Source organism: Lepus europaeus, chromosome 17 (assembly GCF_033115175.1).
Source record: "Lepus europaeus isolate LE1 chromosome 17, mLepTim1.pri, whole genome shotgun sequence".
Taxonomy (NCBI): Eukaryota; Metazoa; Chordata; class Mammalia; order Lagomorpha; family Leporidae; genus Lepus; species Lepus europaeus.
In genome coordinates this window covers 53,381,262-53,399,686 of record NC_084843.1, presented here as the reverse complement: position 1 = coordinate 53,399,686, position 18,425 = coordinate 53,381,262, and the positions used below count along the sequence as shown (strand labels likewise).

The following is an 18,425-nucleotide window of genomic DNA, read 5'->3' as shown; positions in this document are numbered from 1 at the left end:
CCTTCATATAAGGCCGTATCAAGGCCTTATCAAGTTGCGGTCTGCTAGCTGCTGCTGTTTATCTTCTTTTCCTATTTATATGTCTTAAAAATATTTATAATGCTAGATCATTGAACATAAAAGAGGTATATTTGTTATCTCTTGTAAGTTCATATAATTGGAGAAATCCACTGTGTTGTTCAGCCTCCATATATACAAAGATTAGAGATGAGAGATTTTTTTTTTCCTTTCATGTCTCAATGTCTAGTTATTTTAATTCTTAGTTGTATATACAAGGGTCTCACATTACTGGAAGGAACAGATTTTCTTTGGAGAGTCAGACAGTGTTGCCTTCCTTTTAGCCTCTGTTTACTTTCTCACCTCTGTTGATTTATTCAGCTTGTAACCTAGAAACCAGCTAAAAAGGAAGGAAGTCAGAGATGTGTATATCTGAGTAGTAACTGGAGTAGTTTCCTCTTCCCCTAACCTGGTCTAGCAGCCAGAAAAGGCCTTTTACCCCACCCCACCCCCACCTCTACCTCCCAATAAAATGAAAAATTAACAGTAACTTTGTACCTTCCTTCCTTCCTTAATCTAGAAGGAAATAGAAGTCATGAGAACAATTAAAGGTCTAAAGTGCTGCTCTCCTCAAATTGGTACTTTCTGTTGTCTGAAAGATGAATTCTGTCACCCCATATGAGTTACAAGGACAGAAGAGAATTAATGAGATGATATAAAACCAATCAACTTACACTTGATATCAAGGTCTTTATATTGCTACTTTATTATTTTTCTTTGTGTTAGAAATTTAACAGAGAACCAGATCAAACTCACATTAATGTTGGTCAATCCTATTTTCTTTCCTTTTTATTTAATTTTGATTTTTAAAAATGTACTTGAGAGAGAGCTAGAGTATGCTAAATTACTCCCCAGATACCCACAGTGGCTTGTTGGGGCTAGGGCTAGGTGGCAGCCAGGAGCAGAGAACTCATTCCAGGTCTCCAGCATGGGTAGCAGAAAACCAACCACTTGAGCCATCACCACTGCCTCCCAGAGTCTGCATTCGTAGGAAGCTGGAATCAGAAGTTAGACTCAAACTCTGATGTGGATGTTGGCAAACATTAGCTCTGCTCAAGCCCATTTTAGAGGAGTATTTGTTGTTATCAAACAGTTGTATGTCTGTGTATCCTTCATCTGCATCAATAAATGACTGTAGGGGTGGGCATTTGGCCTAGTGATTAAGACACTTGTATCCCACATCAGAATGCCTAGGTTTGATTCCCAGCTGTGGCTCCCTATCCTTCCCTTCAATGCAGACCCTAGGAGGTAGCAATGGATAGCTCAAGTAATTGGGTTTCTGCCACCACTTGAGAGACTTGAATTGTGTTCCTGACTCCTAACTCCAGCTCAGCTCAGCCCCAGTTGTTGTGGGCATTTAGAGAATAGACTGGAGTTCTTTTCTGTATGTCTGTCTCTCTCTGGCTCTTGAATTTTTAAAAATTTAACATCTTGGGGCCATTGTTGCGGCCTAGTGGGTAAAGCAGCTACCTGTATCTCCTGCATCCCATATGGGTGCCATATCATGCTTCACTTCTGATCCAGCTCCTGCTAATAGCCTAGGAAAAGCAGCCAAGGATAGCCCAAGTTGTTAGGCCCCTGCCAACCACATCGGAGATCTCTGTTTTTCCCTGACTCTATAACTGACATTCAAATAAATAAATAGATAAATCTTTTTTAAAAAATTAAATCTTTTGGCTGGCGCCGTGGCTCACAAGGCTAATCCTCCGCCTGCGGCGCCGGTACCCCGGGTTCTAGTCCCGGTTGCTCCTCTTCCAGTCCAGCTCTCTGCTGTGGCCTGGGAGTAAAGTAGAGGATGGCCCAAGTGCTTGGGCCCTGCACCTGCATGGGAGACCAAGAGGACGCTCCTGGCTTCGGATCGGTGCAGTGCGCCGGCCATAGCGGCCATTTGTGGGGTGAACCAACAGAAGGAAGACCTTTCTCTCTGTCTCTCTCACGGTCTAACTCTGCCTGTCAAAAAAAATTTAAATCTTTTAAAAGTATGATGTATGCCGTCTTTCTCTTTATAGTAGTGGGGAGATGTCTTATTTTCATTTAACCATGATGCAGTGTGAAGTGCTTCTTGAAAAATTAATTTATTTGAGAAGCAGAGAGAGATCCCCTGTCACTGATTCACTTGGGAAGAAGCACCTGGCTCCTGGCTTCAGATCAGCACAGCTCTGGCCGTTGCAGCCATCTAGGGAGTGAACCAGTGGATGGGAGACTGACCTCTCTGTCTCTACCTCTCTTTGTAACTCTGCCTTTCAAATAAATAAAATAAATCTTAAAAACTAAAAAAAAAAATAGAAATGAATGCTTGGTTTCCCAATATTGATGTTGATTACTTGGGGTTTTTTTGGTTGTTTTTTTTGGTTGGTTGTTTGTTTTTACAGGCAGAGTGGACAGTGAGAGAGAGAGAGAGAGAGAGAGAGAGAGAGAGAAAGGTCTTCCTTTACCATTGGTTCACCCTCCAATGGCCACTGCAGCTGGCGCGCTGCAGCCGGAGCACCACGTAGATCCGAAGCCAGGAGCCAGGTGCTTCTCCTGGTCTCCCAGGCGGGTGCAGGGCCCAAGGACTTGGGCCATCCTCCACTTCACTCCCGGGCCACAGCAGAGAGCTAGCCTGGAAAAGGGGCAACCGGGACAGAATCTGGCGCCCTGACTGGGACTAGAACCCAGTAATGCATTCTACTTTACTAGGAATGTGCTTATTGAGATCTCAGTAAACATATTTATCTGCATTGTTTGACTCTGTAGGACTAATACTTGAGGAGCAAAAGACAGCTAACTTTTTGTGTGTTTATTTATTTCCAACTACTTGAAAGACAGAGACACACACACACACCTTTCCTCTCTTGATTCAATCTCTAAATGTCCACAGTAGCTGGGGCCAGACCAGGCTAAAGCCAGGAGCAAGGAACTCTGAGTTCTCCCCATGGGTCTCAGGCACCCTAGCGTATGAGTCGTCATCAGTTAGCCTCCCAGGGTACATTAGCAGGAAGCTAGATCCAAAGCAGAGGTGCCAGGACTTGAACCTTGAAGTGGCACTTCAGTATAAGATGTAGGCTGCTGGTGTCCCAAGAGGCAGCTTAACCAGCTGTACCTCGGTGCTTGCTCCCAAGTACATCAGTATATAGTCAAACCTGAATCTACATAAGATTATAAGATACTGTGAGTAGTAAATTCATTTTATAGTGTATTATAAGTTGTAGAAATGTGGAGACTGGTGCTGTCTGCAGTGCCGGCATCCCATATGAGCACTGGTTCAAGTCCTGGCTGTTCCACTTCTGATCCAGCTCCCTGATACTGTGCTTGGGAAAGCAGTGGAAGATGGCCCAAGTGTTTGGGTCCCTGCATCCATGTGGGAGGTCTAGATGAAGCTTCTGGCTCCTGGCTTCAACCTGGCCTAGCCCTAGTCATTGCAGCCATGATGGAAGATTCCAGCAGATGAAAGATTCTCTTTTTCTCTCGCTCTGAATTTCAAATAAATAAAAAAGTTGAAATTTACTTAAAAGTTGATAGCATAATAGCAAGCTTTGTCAAGCATTTCATAGTTTCTGGTAGTTTGGGCATCAGAATAAGGCTGCCATATTTATCCAGTTGTTTTCTTGGTAACATGATGAATGAGTTATTTTACTTTGTTTATTTTTCTAAGTGAATGTGAATTAATTATAGAATTGATGTTTAATATTCATTTGACAGCATTATTAAAAACATTTTGTCCCAAAGTTACATTTTAACACCTTTCTTTTTTCTTTTTTTTTTTTTTGACAGGCAGAGTGGATAGTGAGAGAGAGAGAGAGAGAGAGAGAGAAAGGTCTTCCTTTTTGCCGTTGGTTCACCCTCCAATGGCCGCTGCGGCCAGCGCATCTCGCTGATCCGAAGCCAGGAGCCAGGTGCTTCTCCTGGTCTCCCATGCGGAAGGACTTGGGCCATCCTCCACTGCCTTCCCGGGCCATAGCAGAGAGCTGGCCTGGAAGAGGGCAACCGGGATAGAATCCGGCGCCCCAACTGGGACTAGAACCCGGTGTGCTGACGCCGCAAGGCGGAGGATTAGCCTGTTAAGCCACGGCGCTGGCTAACACCTTTCATCTTCTGTAAGATACAATGCTGATATTCTACAAAATAAAGCCATTTACTGACATCCTTAGAACAATCATGGCTCATCTATTTTCATACTTAAAACGGATTTAAAAAGCATTCTCATAAGTGCAACTCTATCATATATTAAATTGAAAATACCTTTTCAATATTTAACCTGATGTTTTCTGTGAAATGAAAGTGATACATTTGGGGCTGGCCCTGTATAGCTTAGCAGGCAAAGTTGCCGTGTGCATTGCTGGCATCCATATGGGCTCTGGTTCAAGCTCCTGGCTGCTCCACTTCTGATCCAGCTCCCTGCTATGGCCTGGTAAAGCTGTAGAAAATGACCCAAGTACTTGGGCCCCTGCACCCCTGTGGGAGACCTGGAAGATGCTCCTGGCTTTGGATCAGTCCTGCTCCGGCCCCTTTGGCCATTTGGGAAATGAACAGGAAGACCTCTCTCACTCTGTCTGGCTCTGCCTCTCTGTAACGTTGTCTTTCAAATAAGTATAAAGTGGTTATTATATATGTGATATAAAAAATTGATGTGACCTTTTTAGGTTTATAGAAATTAAGATCTCTGCAGGGTATGAAATAATAAAAGACTGTTTATCGTGTTAAATGGGCGAGATTTTCTTACCCTTATGGTTATAGTTTCAAGTTTCAGTGCAAAGTACCATATATTTTTTCTTTTTCTTCATGTAGTCTCTACAACAAAATTGAGAATATATGTCAATTAAATTTTAATACACAAGCATAATTGACTGACTATATGGCCAACTTTTCTTTCTTTAAGTCAGAAACTAGCAAATTTTACTGAATGCCCTAACAGTGAAAAATTTTTTAAGATTTATTTATTTATTTGAAAGGCAAAGTTACAGAGGCAGAGAGAGAGAGGTCTTCTATCTGCTGGTTCATTCCCCAAATGGCTGCAAGGGCTAGAGCTGGGCCAGTCCAAAGCCAGGAGCCAGGAGCTTCTTCCTGATCTCCCCTGGGGGTGTGGGGGCCTGAGGACTTAGGCCATCTTCTGCTACTTTCCCAGGGCAGAGCAGAGAGCTGGATCCGAAGTGGAGCAGCTGAGCTGAGACTTGAACCAGTACCAATATGGATGCTGGCAATGTAGGCGTCTTTACCTGCTACACCACAGCGCAGGCCCCACCTATGTAACTTTAAATTTTTCAGTGTTTACATTAAAATTTTTAAATATGATAGATTAATTTTACTCTTATTTAACCCAAAATATAAAATATTTCAATATATAACCAATATAAAATTGTTTATGAAATATCTTATGTTCTTTGCCATAGTATGTTATACATATAGCACACATCTCAATTGAAATTAACCATATTTCAGGTGTTTGATTGCCACATGTGATTACTGTTTTTGATGACATAACTCTAAAGATACAAATTAAGAGAATATGTTATATAACTGATAAAATATTTTGTTCTGTTGTTCTTTCTCTGAGAACTATCTGGATTTTTTTCTTTATAAAGAATGAAAATTGTTTTAATAGTATTTAAAATTGGCAAAATAAATATTACATTTGTTTTGAATAAAATGCCTGAGATTGTTGGTTGTTATTTAATTTCAGTTAGGCTGTTAAAAATTAGTTTGAAATAATTCTTAGAATTTTTATATTTTTAAGACAATTATTAAACTTAAGTTCTTGAACACATACTGAAAGTGGTTTTTGGTGGTTTAAAGTTATGCTTTATTTTTGCCAATTTCAGAGCTATTTACATATTATTTGTTTTCTGCACTTTCTCACCTTAGTAAATCTGGAAGCAAAAAACTTCATGTTTGCCTTTCCTCTTTGAAGGAGACAGTAAACTTGAGATTTCAGTCTCGCCACTAGTCTGCCTTTGTCTGTTGTTAAAATTATGAGCCAGTCTGTATGGCCGCAGCCAAATGAGTAATCACCAGTAATGTGACTCGTGCTGGAAGTGACTCCATCAGCACCTGTGACGGGGGATTAGTTACAGTTTACAGAGCACCGCCTCTTCCCTTCTCTTGTGTGCCCTAAGCCAAGTACTCGTTCTCATTTGGGTGTCTGCGCTGCTGGAAGCTACTGCAGTGTGTTTCCACGCAGAGTACAGTGGGAAAGGCTTTCTCTAACTGATGGATGGCTGTTCTCTTTATTTGGAGTATCTTACTGGTTATGTAAGCGACCTCGGGAGAAATTATCCTGACCCAGATCGGAGGATGCAGTAGTGCTTCAGCTGCAGGATTTCTTAGTCGTTAACACCACAGTGCTGATGACAAAGAGCGAGTTGTAATCCTCATCACTGCCAGGGCTGAGCCAGAGCAGACAGAAAATCGTCATTTGCTCGTCGGAGACTTGTTAGGTTACAGCTCCTGCTTCGTTCTGTGGTCTTGGCTTTTCTTCTTATACAATGACACCGCTGCAAGTGAGCTCAGAAATGCCTGCTTTGAGAGCCATTTGCCTGTGATTTTTGAAGACTAAAGAAGTATTATGCCAGATTAAAAATACTGCTCAAGAACGAAATATAAACGCCAGCTATACTTAGTGACCTTTAAAGCCTTGTGGATTTCTTAGATACTTTAAAATTTCAAGAACAAAGTACGGTTTGTATTTTTCTGCTTCCTTTTTCTTTTGTCTTAATTTACATTTGGTTTTGCTTCTCAGCCTTAGGAATTAAGGTCACTGCCTTTTATAGTCCTAGCCTCGCTGTTCTAAGTTTTAAGAATTTTTAACTATTTTATTTGTTTAGAAAGAGGTTTACTGTGTTTGTAGTAATTTAATAATACTGGAGAAGGTTAATTTAAAAGCTAGAGTTTAATTCATTAAAGTATTATGGCAGAAGTGTTTCAAATTAGACTAATGTTTCAAGGGAAGTGGGGATATTTGTTTTGTGGTTTTTTTTTTTTTGTTTTTTGTTTTTTTTTTGTGGTTCATTCCCCACCCCCAACTTGTTTTCTAACAGTATGATGTTTTTCAATAGACCTGCTTGGGTGGGAATTTGGACTTTGTTCTTTCAAGTCACTCCAGCTTTTTTTTTTTTTTTTTAAGCTAAACCTTGACTTATAAAATGTTGGTTAGATTGTTTTCTGCTTGGCTATTTACCTTTGGTGAGTTTCATATCAGTATTTTGTATTTTATAAGCCTGATTTTTTTAAAAAAAGATAATTGTTCCGTGTTAACCGGAGATTGTTAGAAACTCAGACTGCAGACATAAACTCCATGAATTTCCTGTTAAATGTTAAATGGTAAGCTTAAACATGGTTTGTTTGAGCAGCTGAGTTGTGTTTGAGAGCTGTAGCTGATTTATTTTCAAAATGTTTTTCGGGGAGGCCTCATCTGTTCGCTTCTTCCTCATGTAAATGGAATGTGGTGCAGCATGGAGCCCCAAACAGGATACAGTTGTTCTAAGCATTCTTCCTATAGTGTGGTAGGCCCTACCCGAAATGCAGCCTCTCAACTCTATTTTGGCTTTAGACTATTTTTAAAGTATGGTTAACAATGACAAATGACTGTAAAAAAACTGATAATCTGTTAATAAAATTGAAAAAGTGTTGTTGTTTCAACTAAATATTTAGTTTTAAGTTAGTAATTTTCATTTGGATTTTCAAAGGCTTTTTTCATCATTTGAATAAGTCTTTTGTGGATTAAGGCCATATTCTGTGACTTTTCATCAGATGGTAGCTCATTGCTTCCCCTTAGGCTGTGGAAGTTCTTCTAGAATGAGATATATCTTTAGAGTCCTGTATTGCTTAGTTATGCATGAGTTCCAGTTTCTTTACATTCCTGTGTACCTAGACACTGAAATATTTACTTCAGATTTATCATAAATGCTGTAGAATCCAATGTTTTTACTGAAATACATGTTTTTATTTTTAAGCTAATATGACACATATATTAGACTTATGTACAAAAATTAACAATTACATTGTTGCTTTACCATTTAAAGATCAGAGTGTATTTTAACTACATCAATTCATATGTTTTTAATTTTTCCATAAAGTAGAGTCAGTCAAAATTCTCAGTTGCTTAGTTAATATATACTGAGTGTTTCTTTTAAACCAGTACTATAAAAGTCTATAATCGGCCCCTGATGGCAACATATTTGTATTTTAAATATAATTGTGCATTTCAGCATTTGCAAATTGTGGCCTTTTTATTTGAAAAACAAGATACTCTTCCATTTGTAGATGATTAAAAGTACTTGTATCAAAAGTAGATCTTTGTTCTCTAAGAGCACTCAAATTTGATCATTCTAAGGTAATCATTTTACATTTCTGATAGCAAAACTTCATTGGCTTTCAGTTTAGATATCTCAAAACTTCAAATGCTTTTATTTTACCTGGAAGCTAAGCCTTTTCTCCCTAATTAACTCAGTAATTTAAATTACAAGTTGTTGAATTTTACCCCTGAAACTCTGACCTACTTTGAAAAACAGAGCTCTGAGAGGTTCTTTTCAGCAGAATCTTTTTCATATTATAAAATGACTAGGTCTCATAGGAAATGCAAACCACCTGTATTATTTGCCTAAGAAAGAGGCACTCAAGACATGAGACATTTACTTCTGTTTCAAATCCTACATAATTGAATTGTTTCTTTAGCCACTTAGCTGATACCTTTTGTGGACCTTTTTATTAACCTTCACAATTTGACCTGGAGTGGTACTGTTTGAAAAGAAATAGAGCATTTAATAATGTTCAGAGATTAAAAATACTCTTAAAGTATTTTCTAGTTTATTACAAAATATACTGAGATGTAATAAGAAAAAAATTTTATTCTAGATATCAGCTGAATTTTTTCGTTTTATGTATTTCATGTCAGTTGATCACATAGTAAGGGACATTTTAAAAATCTATATAAATACTGTTGGGTTTCTTACAAACATTGTCACTTGTTAAAGAAAATAATGGGATTTTATGCAATGATAATTTTAGGAATTTAATTTTGGAAAATATTAGATGACAACAGTAGTAGTAAGATAGCTAAGTAATGTATTTTGAAAATGTGATTTCCTATCCAAATAAAATACTTTTTATAAATACTTGGTGCTTAAAAGGTTAGCCTAAGACATGGGAAGGAGGATGTTACTGTGATTAGATTTTCTAAGCATAAATCTTGAGAATAAGTGGGTATCTGGGAGAATATTTATAATAATGTGATTAAGGAAAGAAAATATTTTATAAATTCATTGTGTAGATAGTTTAGGATTAAGGCACTTTAAAATTATTCTCCTGTATTCTCAGCTTTTAAAAACATTCTTGCAGACTGCAGTGAATCCACTTGAAATCCTTTTAGAAATTTACATACAGAAGTTAACTCTTTAAGAGCCACTCCAAATTAAAGATCTTGAAGTATTTCCCTGGAGTATGTTTATTGTGATTAATAAAGTGTTGCATTTAAATATCTGTGTCAAAAGCTTTGTTTTATATCCAGTGATCACACAAATGGTTATTGTGAGAAAGATTTCTTCTTGTGATACAGGTAATTGAGAAGCTGAGTTGGTTGTTAAGTACGTATTCTAAACTTTGTGTTACTGTACAACCACTGTATGTTTTTAAGATGGTGAAATTTTGTTTTCATTTTCAAGTTTCTAGAACAGTATCATGCATATAAGACATTTGGTTGTTTTTGTTTTTGTTTTTTTTGACATTTGGTTTTTATTCAGGCTTCACCTACCTTGAAAATTAATTGTAACTGTCATGAAGAAAAATACATACGTTTTATTCCTGTTCTTACCTGGCACACCTCTCAATTCCCACCCCAAGATACATACAGTAAAATCCTCTGTGTAAAAGAGGAGTCTCCTTTAAAATAATCAAATGACGATGATTCACTTTTTGTTTCAAAGTAGCAGAGATTTGGAGAAATTTTACTGCAGTGTATGTTTTGTGAAGTACTTCTTACTGACTTTTTACTTCCTCCGTGCTGCTCTCTCAGCACTGAAGTGGCAGGATTTTCTGTTGTGCTCTGGCTGTGGGCAGGGGTGGGGAGTACAAGGGGTGGAGTTAAAGACCATATGCTTCCTGATCATTAAAAATCCTTCTTAATGTGAATGAGCTAGTAAAAATATGAATTGAAATCATAACTATTCTTTCATAAAAGCCTAATTCTAGCCATAAAAAGGAAGGTTAAATAAGGTCTCCTACTTTTTCAGATGCAGTTTCTCTATCTTAAGCAGAAGTTTTTTAATACCTAAGTATATTTGATTATATCCCCTTTTTAAACATAAACTAGAAGCTTAATGTGTTGGAAAAATTTCATATCCCATCTAGCTCTACTTTATTCCTTTTTATTAAATATATAATACTCTTATGAATGAGAACATTATTTAGATTATAATATGAAAAGTAATATTAATTGGTATCTAAAGCCATTGTGTTAATGTCACATTGATATATTGATTTATACCAACTCATTTTGAGGATATAACCCAAAAAAATAACCGTTAGAAATTTGTTTTGTTTTTACTCTTGACAGACTTTCAAACCCCTCGTTGAAAAAAGTATACCCAGTTCAATCACTGCAGTAGAATTCCTTGTAGATAAACAACTGGATTTTTTAACTAAAGATAGTGCCTTTCAACTTTACCAGGTAAGCAATTTTATATTACTTTTAAAAGTTAACTATCCATTAAACTTAATTGATATTGAGATATTGATTCTTTTCAAATATTGTTTCAGCTAACATCTAGGAACCCAGTGTGTTTAATTAATTTTGGACATAGGATAAATGATTGATTATTCAATCAACAGATATATACTGAGAAGTTACTATGAACCAGGCAGTATTTTGTCACTGGAAATACAGAAGTGAAAAAAACAAAATCCTTGACATTCTAAGTAATACTTATTGTTAGGAGATAACTGGGTAGCTGTTAGTAGAAATTATCTTTGTCGCCACTGCTATAGTGTTTGCCTTATGCACACATATCAGTTTAGCATAACAGTTTGTTTTTAAGGGAATTATTTTAGGTTGTCAGTAATTGTATAATTAAATAAAAATAAAAATGTATTGGAAACTTTTCATCAACATTAAACTAAATGTGCTCTTTATGTAATGAAGTTTGTCTTATATACTTGGACTGTCCACTGAAATAAATTAATATTTTTTGAGCTCTTTTGGGTTAAATATGTGAAATTATGAAGTAACTACTTTGGAAGAAAGGATAAGTGAAACACTTTAATTTTTTTCTAACAAGTTAATTTTCTTTGTATATTTGGACTCTAGGTTGAGTTCATAGGTTTATTTTTTCTTAAATGTTTAAAACAATATAATAATTACATTTAAGAGAAAGATGAGTGAATGGTTTAATTTTTTTCTGATAGTGTACAAACTTCATTTTTGACTAATTAAGTGTTTTCTAAAAAATGAAATGTAGAGCTGTTGTTTCCATATGGAAGGAGCAAGGCCTTCAGTTAGTTACCAATGATTCTTTGTGCATGAAGTTAATTGATACTTAGGGAATTATAGTAGTTGTTTTAGGTCTTCCAGAATAAGATGCTAGTTCCTTCAGGTTAAATATTATTTTGAAAGTCTCCACAGATATATGTGTTTTTGTCATTCTGAATTATCTTTCCTTTGCCTTTAAGTGGCCTAGTTTTTTGTATGGTTGAGCTTTTGTTCTTTGTATATTTATAGTTAAAAATTCATAGTAAATTCCAGTTTAATAGCAAATGTTTTAGAACTTTTCCCCTGGGTTTAATTTTGTTTTTCATTGCAAATGTCATTTAGCTTTCTATAGGTCTTAGTAAGGTGAATCCAGGTGAAACCAAAGAAGCTATCCAATTATTAATGTTTCAATTCTATATTTGTGGTGTTAGCCCTTTGGAAGTTTCAGATTGAATTTCATTTAGAGAAGTGAAATCATTAAGTAGAAATTAGTTTTAAAAATAAACTCTTGCCAGGTGGCCTAAAACTCTATAACATGTTTATTAAAATTGATTGAAAGAATGTACTAACACAGGTTCCCCCTCCCCCAACACTTTTAAACTGTTTTAGGGCCTGATATTTCTTAATAAATAAAGGCACAGGATGAGTTGTGTGATTGTCTTTGCTGATTAGTTATTTACACTGCTCTGTTAGTATATGTGGAAGTTGACCTCTGGCCTAGAAGGATACTTTTTCTTCCAGAAGAGAAGTGATTCTAACCCTTTGTGTTTCCCAAAAAAGGTGAATTCTCAGTTCTAAAAAAATTCAGAAGGAAGGAAATCATACAGGAGCACTTGTTTTAAGATCTAGCATATTTGTATCTTAGAATTTATTGTTTTAGAAGTAATTGATGGATTACCATAGTTTTTCCATATGCATTTTTTTTACAATATTTCTTTATTTTCACTTTATTTGAAAAGCAAAGAGACAAACAGAGACACACAGATTTTCCATCTGTTGTTTTACTCCTCAAATACACACAACAGCTGGAGTTGGGCTAGGCCAAAGCCAGGAGCCCTGAACTCAATCCAGGTTTCCCACGTGTATGCTAAGGACGCAGTACTTGAGCCATCATTCACTGCCTCCCAGGGTATGCATTAGCAAGAAGCTAGAATCAGAAGTGGAGCCCAGATAAGAGTTGCAACTATCCCAAGCAGTGTTCTAGCTGCTGCACCAAATGCCTGCTCCCTGCAGTTAAATATGTGTGTATCTGTGTATTTTTAAATCAGGATAGAAGTATGAGGGTACTTCACAAAGTTAATGGAAAATATGTAACTGTACATGGTGGCGAGCATTTAGCGTAGCAGTTAAAACCATGGGTTCCAGTGCCACAGGTTTTGACCTCTCTGCAGGCATTTGGGGAATGAACCAGTGGATGAGATTTTACCTTCCAGTTCTCTTATAAATTTTAAAAAAAATGAAAACTTATGCCTGGATTTCAAAAATTTTTGTACCAAAATGTACATATCTTTTTTATTCCATTTTTCCATTAACTTAAAAAAAATTCTTTTCGGAAAAGCAAAGATGTGATGCTAGCGCTGTGGTGTAGAAGTTAAAGCCACCACCTGTGATGCCAAGATTGTATATAGGTCACGATTTGGGTCCCGGCTGCCCCACTTTCAACTCCATCTGGGTCTCCCTGCTAATGTGCCTGGGAAAGCAGTGGAAGAGGTTCCAAGTGCTTGGGCCCCTGGACCCATGTGGGTGACCCGGAAGAAGCTCCTGGCTTTGGATTGGTCCAGCTCCCACCATTGCAACCATTTGGGGAGTTGAACCAGCAGTTGGACGATCTCTCTCTCTCCCACCACTTTTCTCTCTCTATCTCTGCCTTTCAAATAAATAAGTAAATTTAAAAAATGAAAAGGAGGCAGAGATGGTTAGACAAGATCTTCCTCTACTGGTACACTCTGCAAATGCCTACAAAAGCCTGGACTGTGCCAGGTAAAAGCCAGAAGCCTAGAACTCAATCTGGATCTTTCACTTTGGTGGAAGTGACTCAAGTACTTCAAATCTGGTGGTTCCCAGGTGCATTGCAGGAAGCTTGGTCAGAAGTTGCATAGCCAGTGCTGGAAGCCAGCATTCCAAGATGGGATATTGGTGTCCCAAGAGGTGCTTTAATTACTGTGCTAAGTGCCTACCCCTCTGTGAACTTTTTGAAGTACGTTTATAAAATTATTTTTCCAGTGTATAAATTATAGGCACTTATCTTAATATTTGAGTGACTATTTACTCTAAAAATCTAAGATGGCTCAGTTTAGTTTTTCTAGTTTATTTAAATCAACTTGTGCAATCATAGACACATTCTAGAAAAAGGAGAGAACTTCAGAGCACATATGATGAAAATAGCTTACTCCCAAAATGCTTTTCTCTAACCAAGCAATACATGTTACTACATAGATTTATCTCTTAGGTTTTGATCTATATCAACCTTCGGTAGCCCTGTGTAGATCAAAAGGATTTTGAGTACACTTGAATAGGCTTTCTAATTAGTCTCCCTGTTTTTTTTTTTTTTTTTCTTACTAATGTAAATATCATAAGGTGGTTTATTTTGAATGTAGGTACCACTTTTTTTAAACTTCCTATTTAGGAGGAAGTTAATTTTTTTAAGATTTATTTTTATTTATTTATTTTTTGAAAGAGTGACAGGGAGAGAGAGAAACTTCATCCACTGGTTCACTCTCCAAATAGCTTCACTGGCCGGGTTTGGGCCAGGTTGAAAACAGGAGCCTGGAACTCCTCCTATGCAAGTGGTAGGGGCTGAAGTACCTAGCCATCATTTGCTGGCATACTAGCAGAGAGCTGGGTGGGAAGTGGAGTAGCCAGGACTAGAACTCTTGCCCTGACGGGATGCTTTGCAGAGGGTGGCTTAAACATCCATGCCACAGTGCCAGTCCCAGAATCTTTTCTTTTTAATGTTTATTTTCATCAACTTAAGGCAGAAAGAGACTGAGAGAAAGAGACAAAGAGTTCATTAAACTGCTAGTTCACTCCCCAAACAGCCAGGTATATGGGCCAGGCCAAACAAAGCCAGGAGCCCAAAACTCCCATCTGTGTTTTCCATGTGAGTGCCTGGGGCCCAAGGACTTAAGCCATCATCTGCTGCTTCCCATGGTCCATCAGCAAGCTGGAACCCAAGTAGAGTACCAGAAGTTGAACTAGCACTCTGATATGGAATGCAGGCATCCCAAGCAATGATTTAACTCTCCAGGCCACAGTGACAAACCCACCAGTCTACAAGGCCTGCCCAAAATCTCTTATTGAAATGAGCTTTGTGTATATATTTTTTAATCTAAAATGGTGACTACATATAAGTTTTTTTTTTCAAAGTTCTCACAAATGATGCTCTGAATCTAATTAAATGAGAATTTTCATCTGTCACCTTATCCTTGGATTCTTAATATTTTATTCTGTAGCAATATGTTCCCTTTCCTTTATAGTTGCACAGTCCTATTTTTAATTAAATCAGAATGATAACACACACACACACACACAAGTACTGTAGGGTAATGGCTAGGAAAATAATGTGAGCATGACTCAGTTTCAATATAGGCTTCTCACTAGGATATTCATTTGGATTCTACTCTTTCCTCTCTGAATGTGTGAAGTTAGTCTATCTGATTGGCTTTTTAGGTGACGTATACTTGAATATTCCAGGGTACAACTATTATAATCTTCAGTATTTTGGAAAGAAGGTTCATTGAGGAAAGAAATTGAACCAACAGGTTACAGACAGTATAATGACTACGTATTAACTGGGTCACTGAAGCAACATGCAATTGTATTGTTAAGCGATTTTACCTTCCTTGTGCAGGCAAATAAGTTTCTACTTCCTTCTTTCAGGTTTCCTGATCATGCCTGGCCACAGTTAACTTTCTTTGAAGTAGAGGGGGAAGGGAAAAGGGACAGGAAGTAGGAGGGAACTCTGCAGATTCTGCTGTGTCTTCAGTGGGTTGGAAAGAAGGAGAAAAAAACAAATTATTGCTTTTTAAAGATGCTTTGTATAGTATGTTGTTACTCTCTGTGGTATTGTTGCTTTACTTTGGAATACAATTACAGAAGTTCCAAAAAGTTCAATTAAATTTGATTGCAGTTTTGATCACATTCACATAAAAACTTTGCTAATTAAATGAAACACTCAACTTATAGCATGATTTCAAAATCATCTTATCCTGAGTTTTGGCCTTTGGCCATGATCACACCTGCAGTTTTCAGGTTGGTTGCTTCATAGGAGATACATAAGAGATTATTTCTTACTTGAAAGTTATAGATGACTCATATATCAATTAATCTGGCTTAGTCTGGCTTGTTAGTCCAGTATTTTCTAGGGATCACATCCTTCTTGCTTTTAAAGGTAATAAATAACAGAAGGTGGTAGCTAAAACCATTAGAGATATGATACAGAATGTACATGACCAAAATTATAGTTTTTTTCTCATTGTATATTAAAAATATTGTAATGAAGTGTTTTCTCAAGAATAAAGTAGAATCATAAATCCTAGGCCTGAAGGAATGATCCTAATTGAATGCCTGTATCATAATGTGCTGATAGGTTTAGAGATAAAACTAATACTTGTTTTGTTTGGTGTTTTTTATTTTTTATTTTTTATTTTTTGTTTGTTTTGCTTTTTGCTTTTAATTTGAATTTATTTTATGCTGAATTTATCTCTGAGCCAGAAGTTTTTGTTTTTTCAGTTCATTTTGGGATATCTTTAATTATACAGTTTCTATCATTGTAGAATGCATAGAACATTGGAGACATTGAATTATTTTATTCCGTACTAGATGGAATAGTGATTTGTTGTGAATTGGTGGTTGAAGAAAAAGTCAGTAAGTGGAATAAACCTGAGTATTCCTTTAGAACCAGGAGTGCTTAAAAACTTGGACAGAGAAGAATCTACATTATCTAGTAAATCAGTGTGTCTGGACTGTGCCTGATTTGTATTTCTCTGATTTCTGTAGTATTTCAGTGATTAAGTTGTTAGGCCAATTATAAGTCCATTTTAATTCTTAGTTTTTTCATCATTGATCCTACAAACTGGTTGGCTGTGGTTTCAGAATATGTGTTGCTCAACACATCTGGTTTACTAAAAATAGAGCAAACACTTTGCTTAGGTACATTAGCAGTAGTTTAGGGAGTGAAGTGTAGTAGACACACACACACACACTTTTTTTTCTTTTGTTTTGAGCTATTGGCCTATGAAGTTTGGAATTGCATTGTAACCAGGATGAAATAAAGTGAGGTGACATTTGGCTACTGTTCAGCCAAAGTGAACATTTAACTGCTTATGTGGTTGTTGCTAGGAGTATGTTATACTTTGTTGAATAAAATATTTGTTATAAATGATGCAGTGATAGAGTTAGAGATTTTGCTTATAAGCAGATCTGTTCTTCAGAATGCTATAGTGATAGTGCTAATAGTTCAGGAAAGTAAACAGAACTTCCCGGACTGTTCCTTTACAGAGTGGGAGAAAGGATTTATTTTTCAGATTTTTCTTTACCTTCATTCTGGTTCGTTGTGTGTGTATATTTTCATTGACTGTGAGATGACATATATGAAATACACCACTTTGGAATATTTTTAAACTAACGTTTGTATGTGAGAATAGGAATTTGACTCGATACAGTGTTTATTAATAAACTTGTACAAATACTTCTGTCCCAAATTTCCTATCAGTTTTTGTGCAGTATGGGAATTTATTATTCTCCTTTCCTGTCCTCATTCCACCCAAGGAATGAGAGTGTCTACTCTAGTTGAGGTGGGAGAACAGACCAGAGCAGAGGAGAAGGTGCTAGAGCTCTTAGTGTTCTATTGGCTTTTGACTCAATTCTTCTCCAGAAAGAAGTCTTTAAATGGAAATTTAATGCTTAGATTCTACTTCTGTTTTATGAAACCTTAAAATTTGAAATATTTGGCTTAGGAAATTTCCAGATTGACTTCACTCATTTAAGTTGTTTAGATGTTGTGGTTTCCCTAATCATAGCACACTGCTAATTGCTTTATGGTTTTAAAGGTTGATAAAAGCCTTTATTTTATTTCTAAGGAGGTTTTTTTTTTAATATTTATTTATTTATTTGAAAGTCAGAGTTACACAGAGAGAGGAGAGGCGGAGAGAGGTCTTCCATCCACTGGTTCACTCCCCAGATGGCTGCAAAAGCCATCCAAAAGGCTGATCCAAAGCCAGGAGCCAGGAGCTTCTTCCGGGCCTCCCACGTGGGTGCAGGGGCCCAAGCACTTGGGCAGTCTTGCACTGTTTTCCCAGGCCATAGCAGAGAGCTGGATCACAAGTGGAACAGCCAGGACTAGAACCAGCGCCCATACAGGAAGCCAGCGCTTCAGGCCAGGGTGTTAACCTGCTGCGCCACAGCAGCAGCCCCTCTAAGGAGTTTATTATAACCTATGATAGGAGTAATATTTTTTAAAAAGCTATTTTGGAATAGACTTGATTTAAGGAGCCAAAAATGCATACTAAAGACTTTAGGAGTACAAAGATAGAAGTCACTAGAGAGTGAAATGGGTAAAGAAGTTTCTGATGAAGGAAGTAAAACTTGAATGAGGTTCTCTTGAACAGAGATGGAAGTCCATGATGGGAGGGCTGTCCAGACACCTGGCAGAAGGGACAACATAGCCAAAGAAGAGATAATGGATCCAGGGAACAGTAGAGATCAGCCTGCTTTTGAATAAAAAGAATAAAAAGCAGAACAGACTACATTAGAATAGATGTTGTAATAGATACATATGATAGGGTCAGATGAAGGAGAGAAGGGATTGCTAACCATTGGAAGACAGCAAAAGGATAACGGTCATCTTTGTAACATTATTTTAAGTATTGGAAGGAGCTGATTGATTCTTGGGAATCTTTCATCTTAGAAATTCAGTCTAGCACAAGTTTTG

The 18,425-nt window shown here is 37.0% G+C and overlaps 1 protein-coding gene across 2 annotated transcripts in view; it reads left to right on the top strand.

The window, feature by feature from the left end:
* JMJD1C (jumonji domain containing 1C) overlaps positions 1–18,425 on the top strand; it is a 292,989-nt gene that overhangs the window by 198,599 nt on the left and 75,965 nt on the right. For both annotated transcript variants that reach the window (XM_062213863.1, XM_062213864.1), the window contains exon 3: positions 10,583–10,696. In XM_062213863.1, coding sequence (XP_062069847.1) covers positions 10,583–10,696 — 114 coding nt within the window. The remainder of the gene's footprint in view (positions 1–10,582; positions 10,697–18,425) is intronic.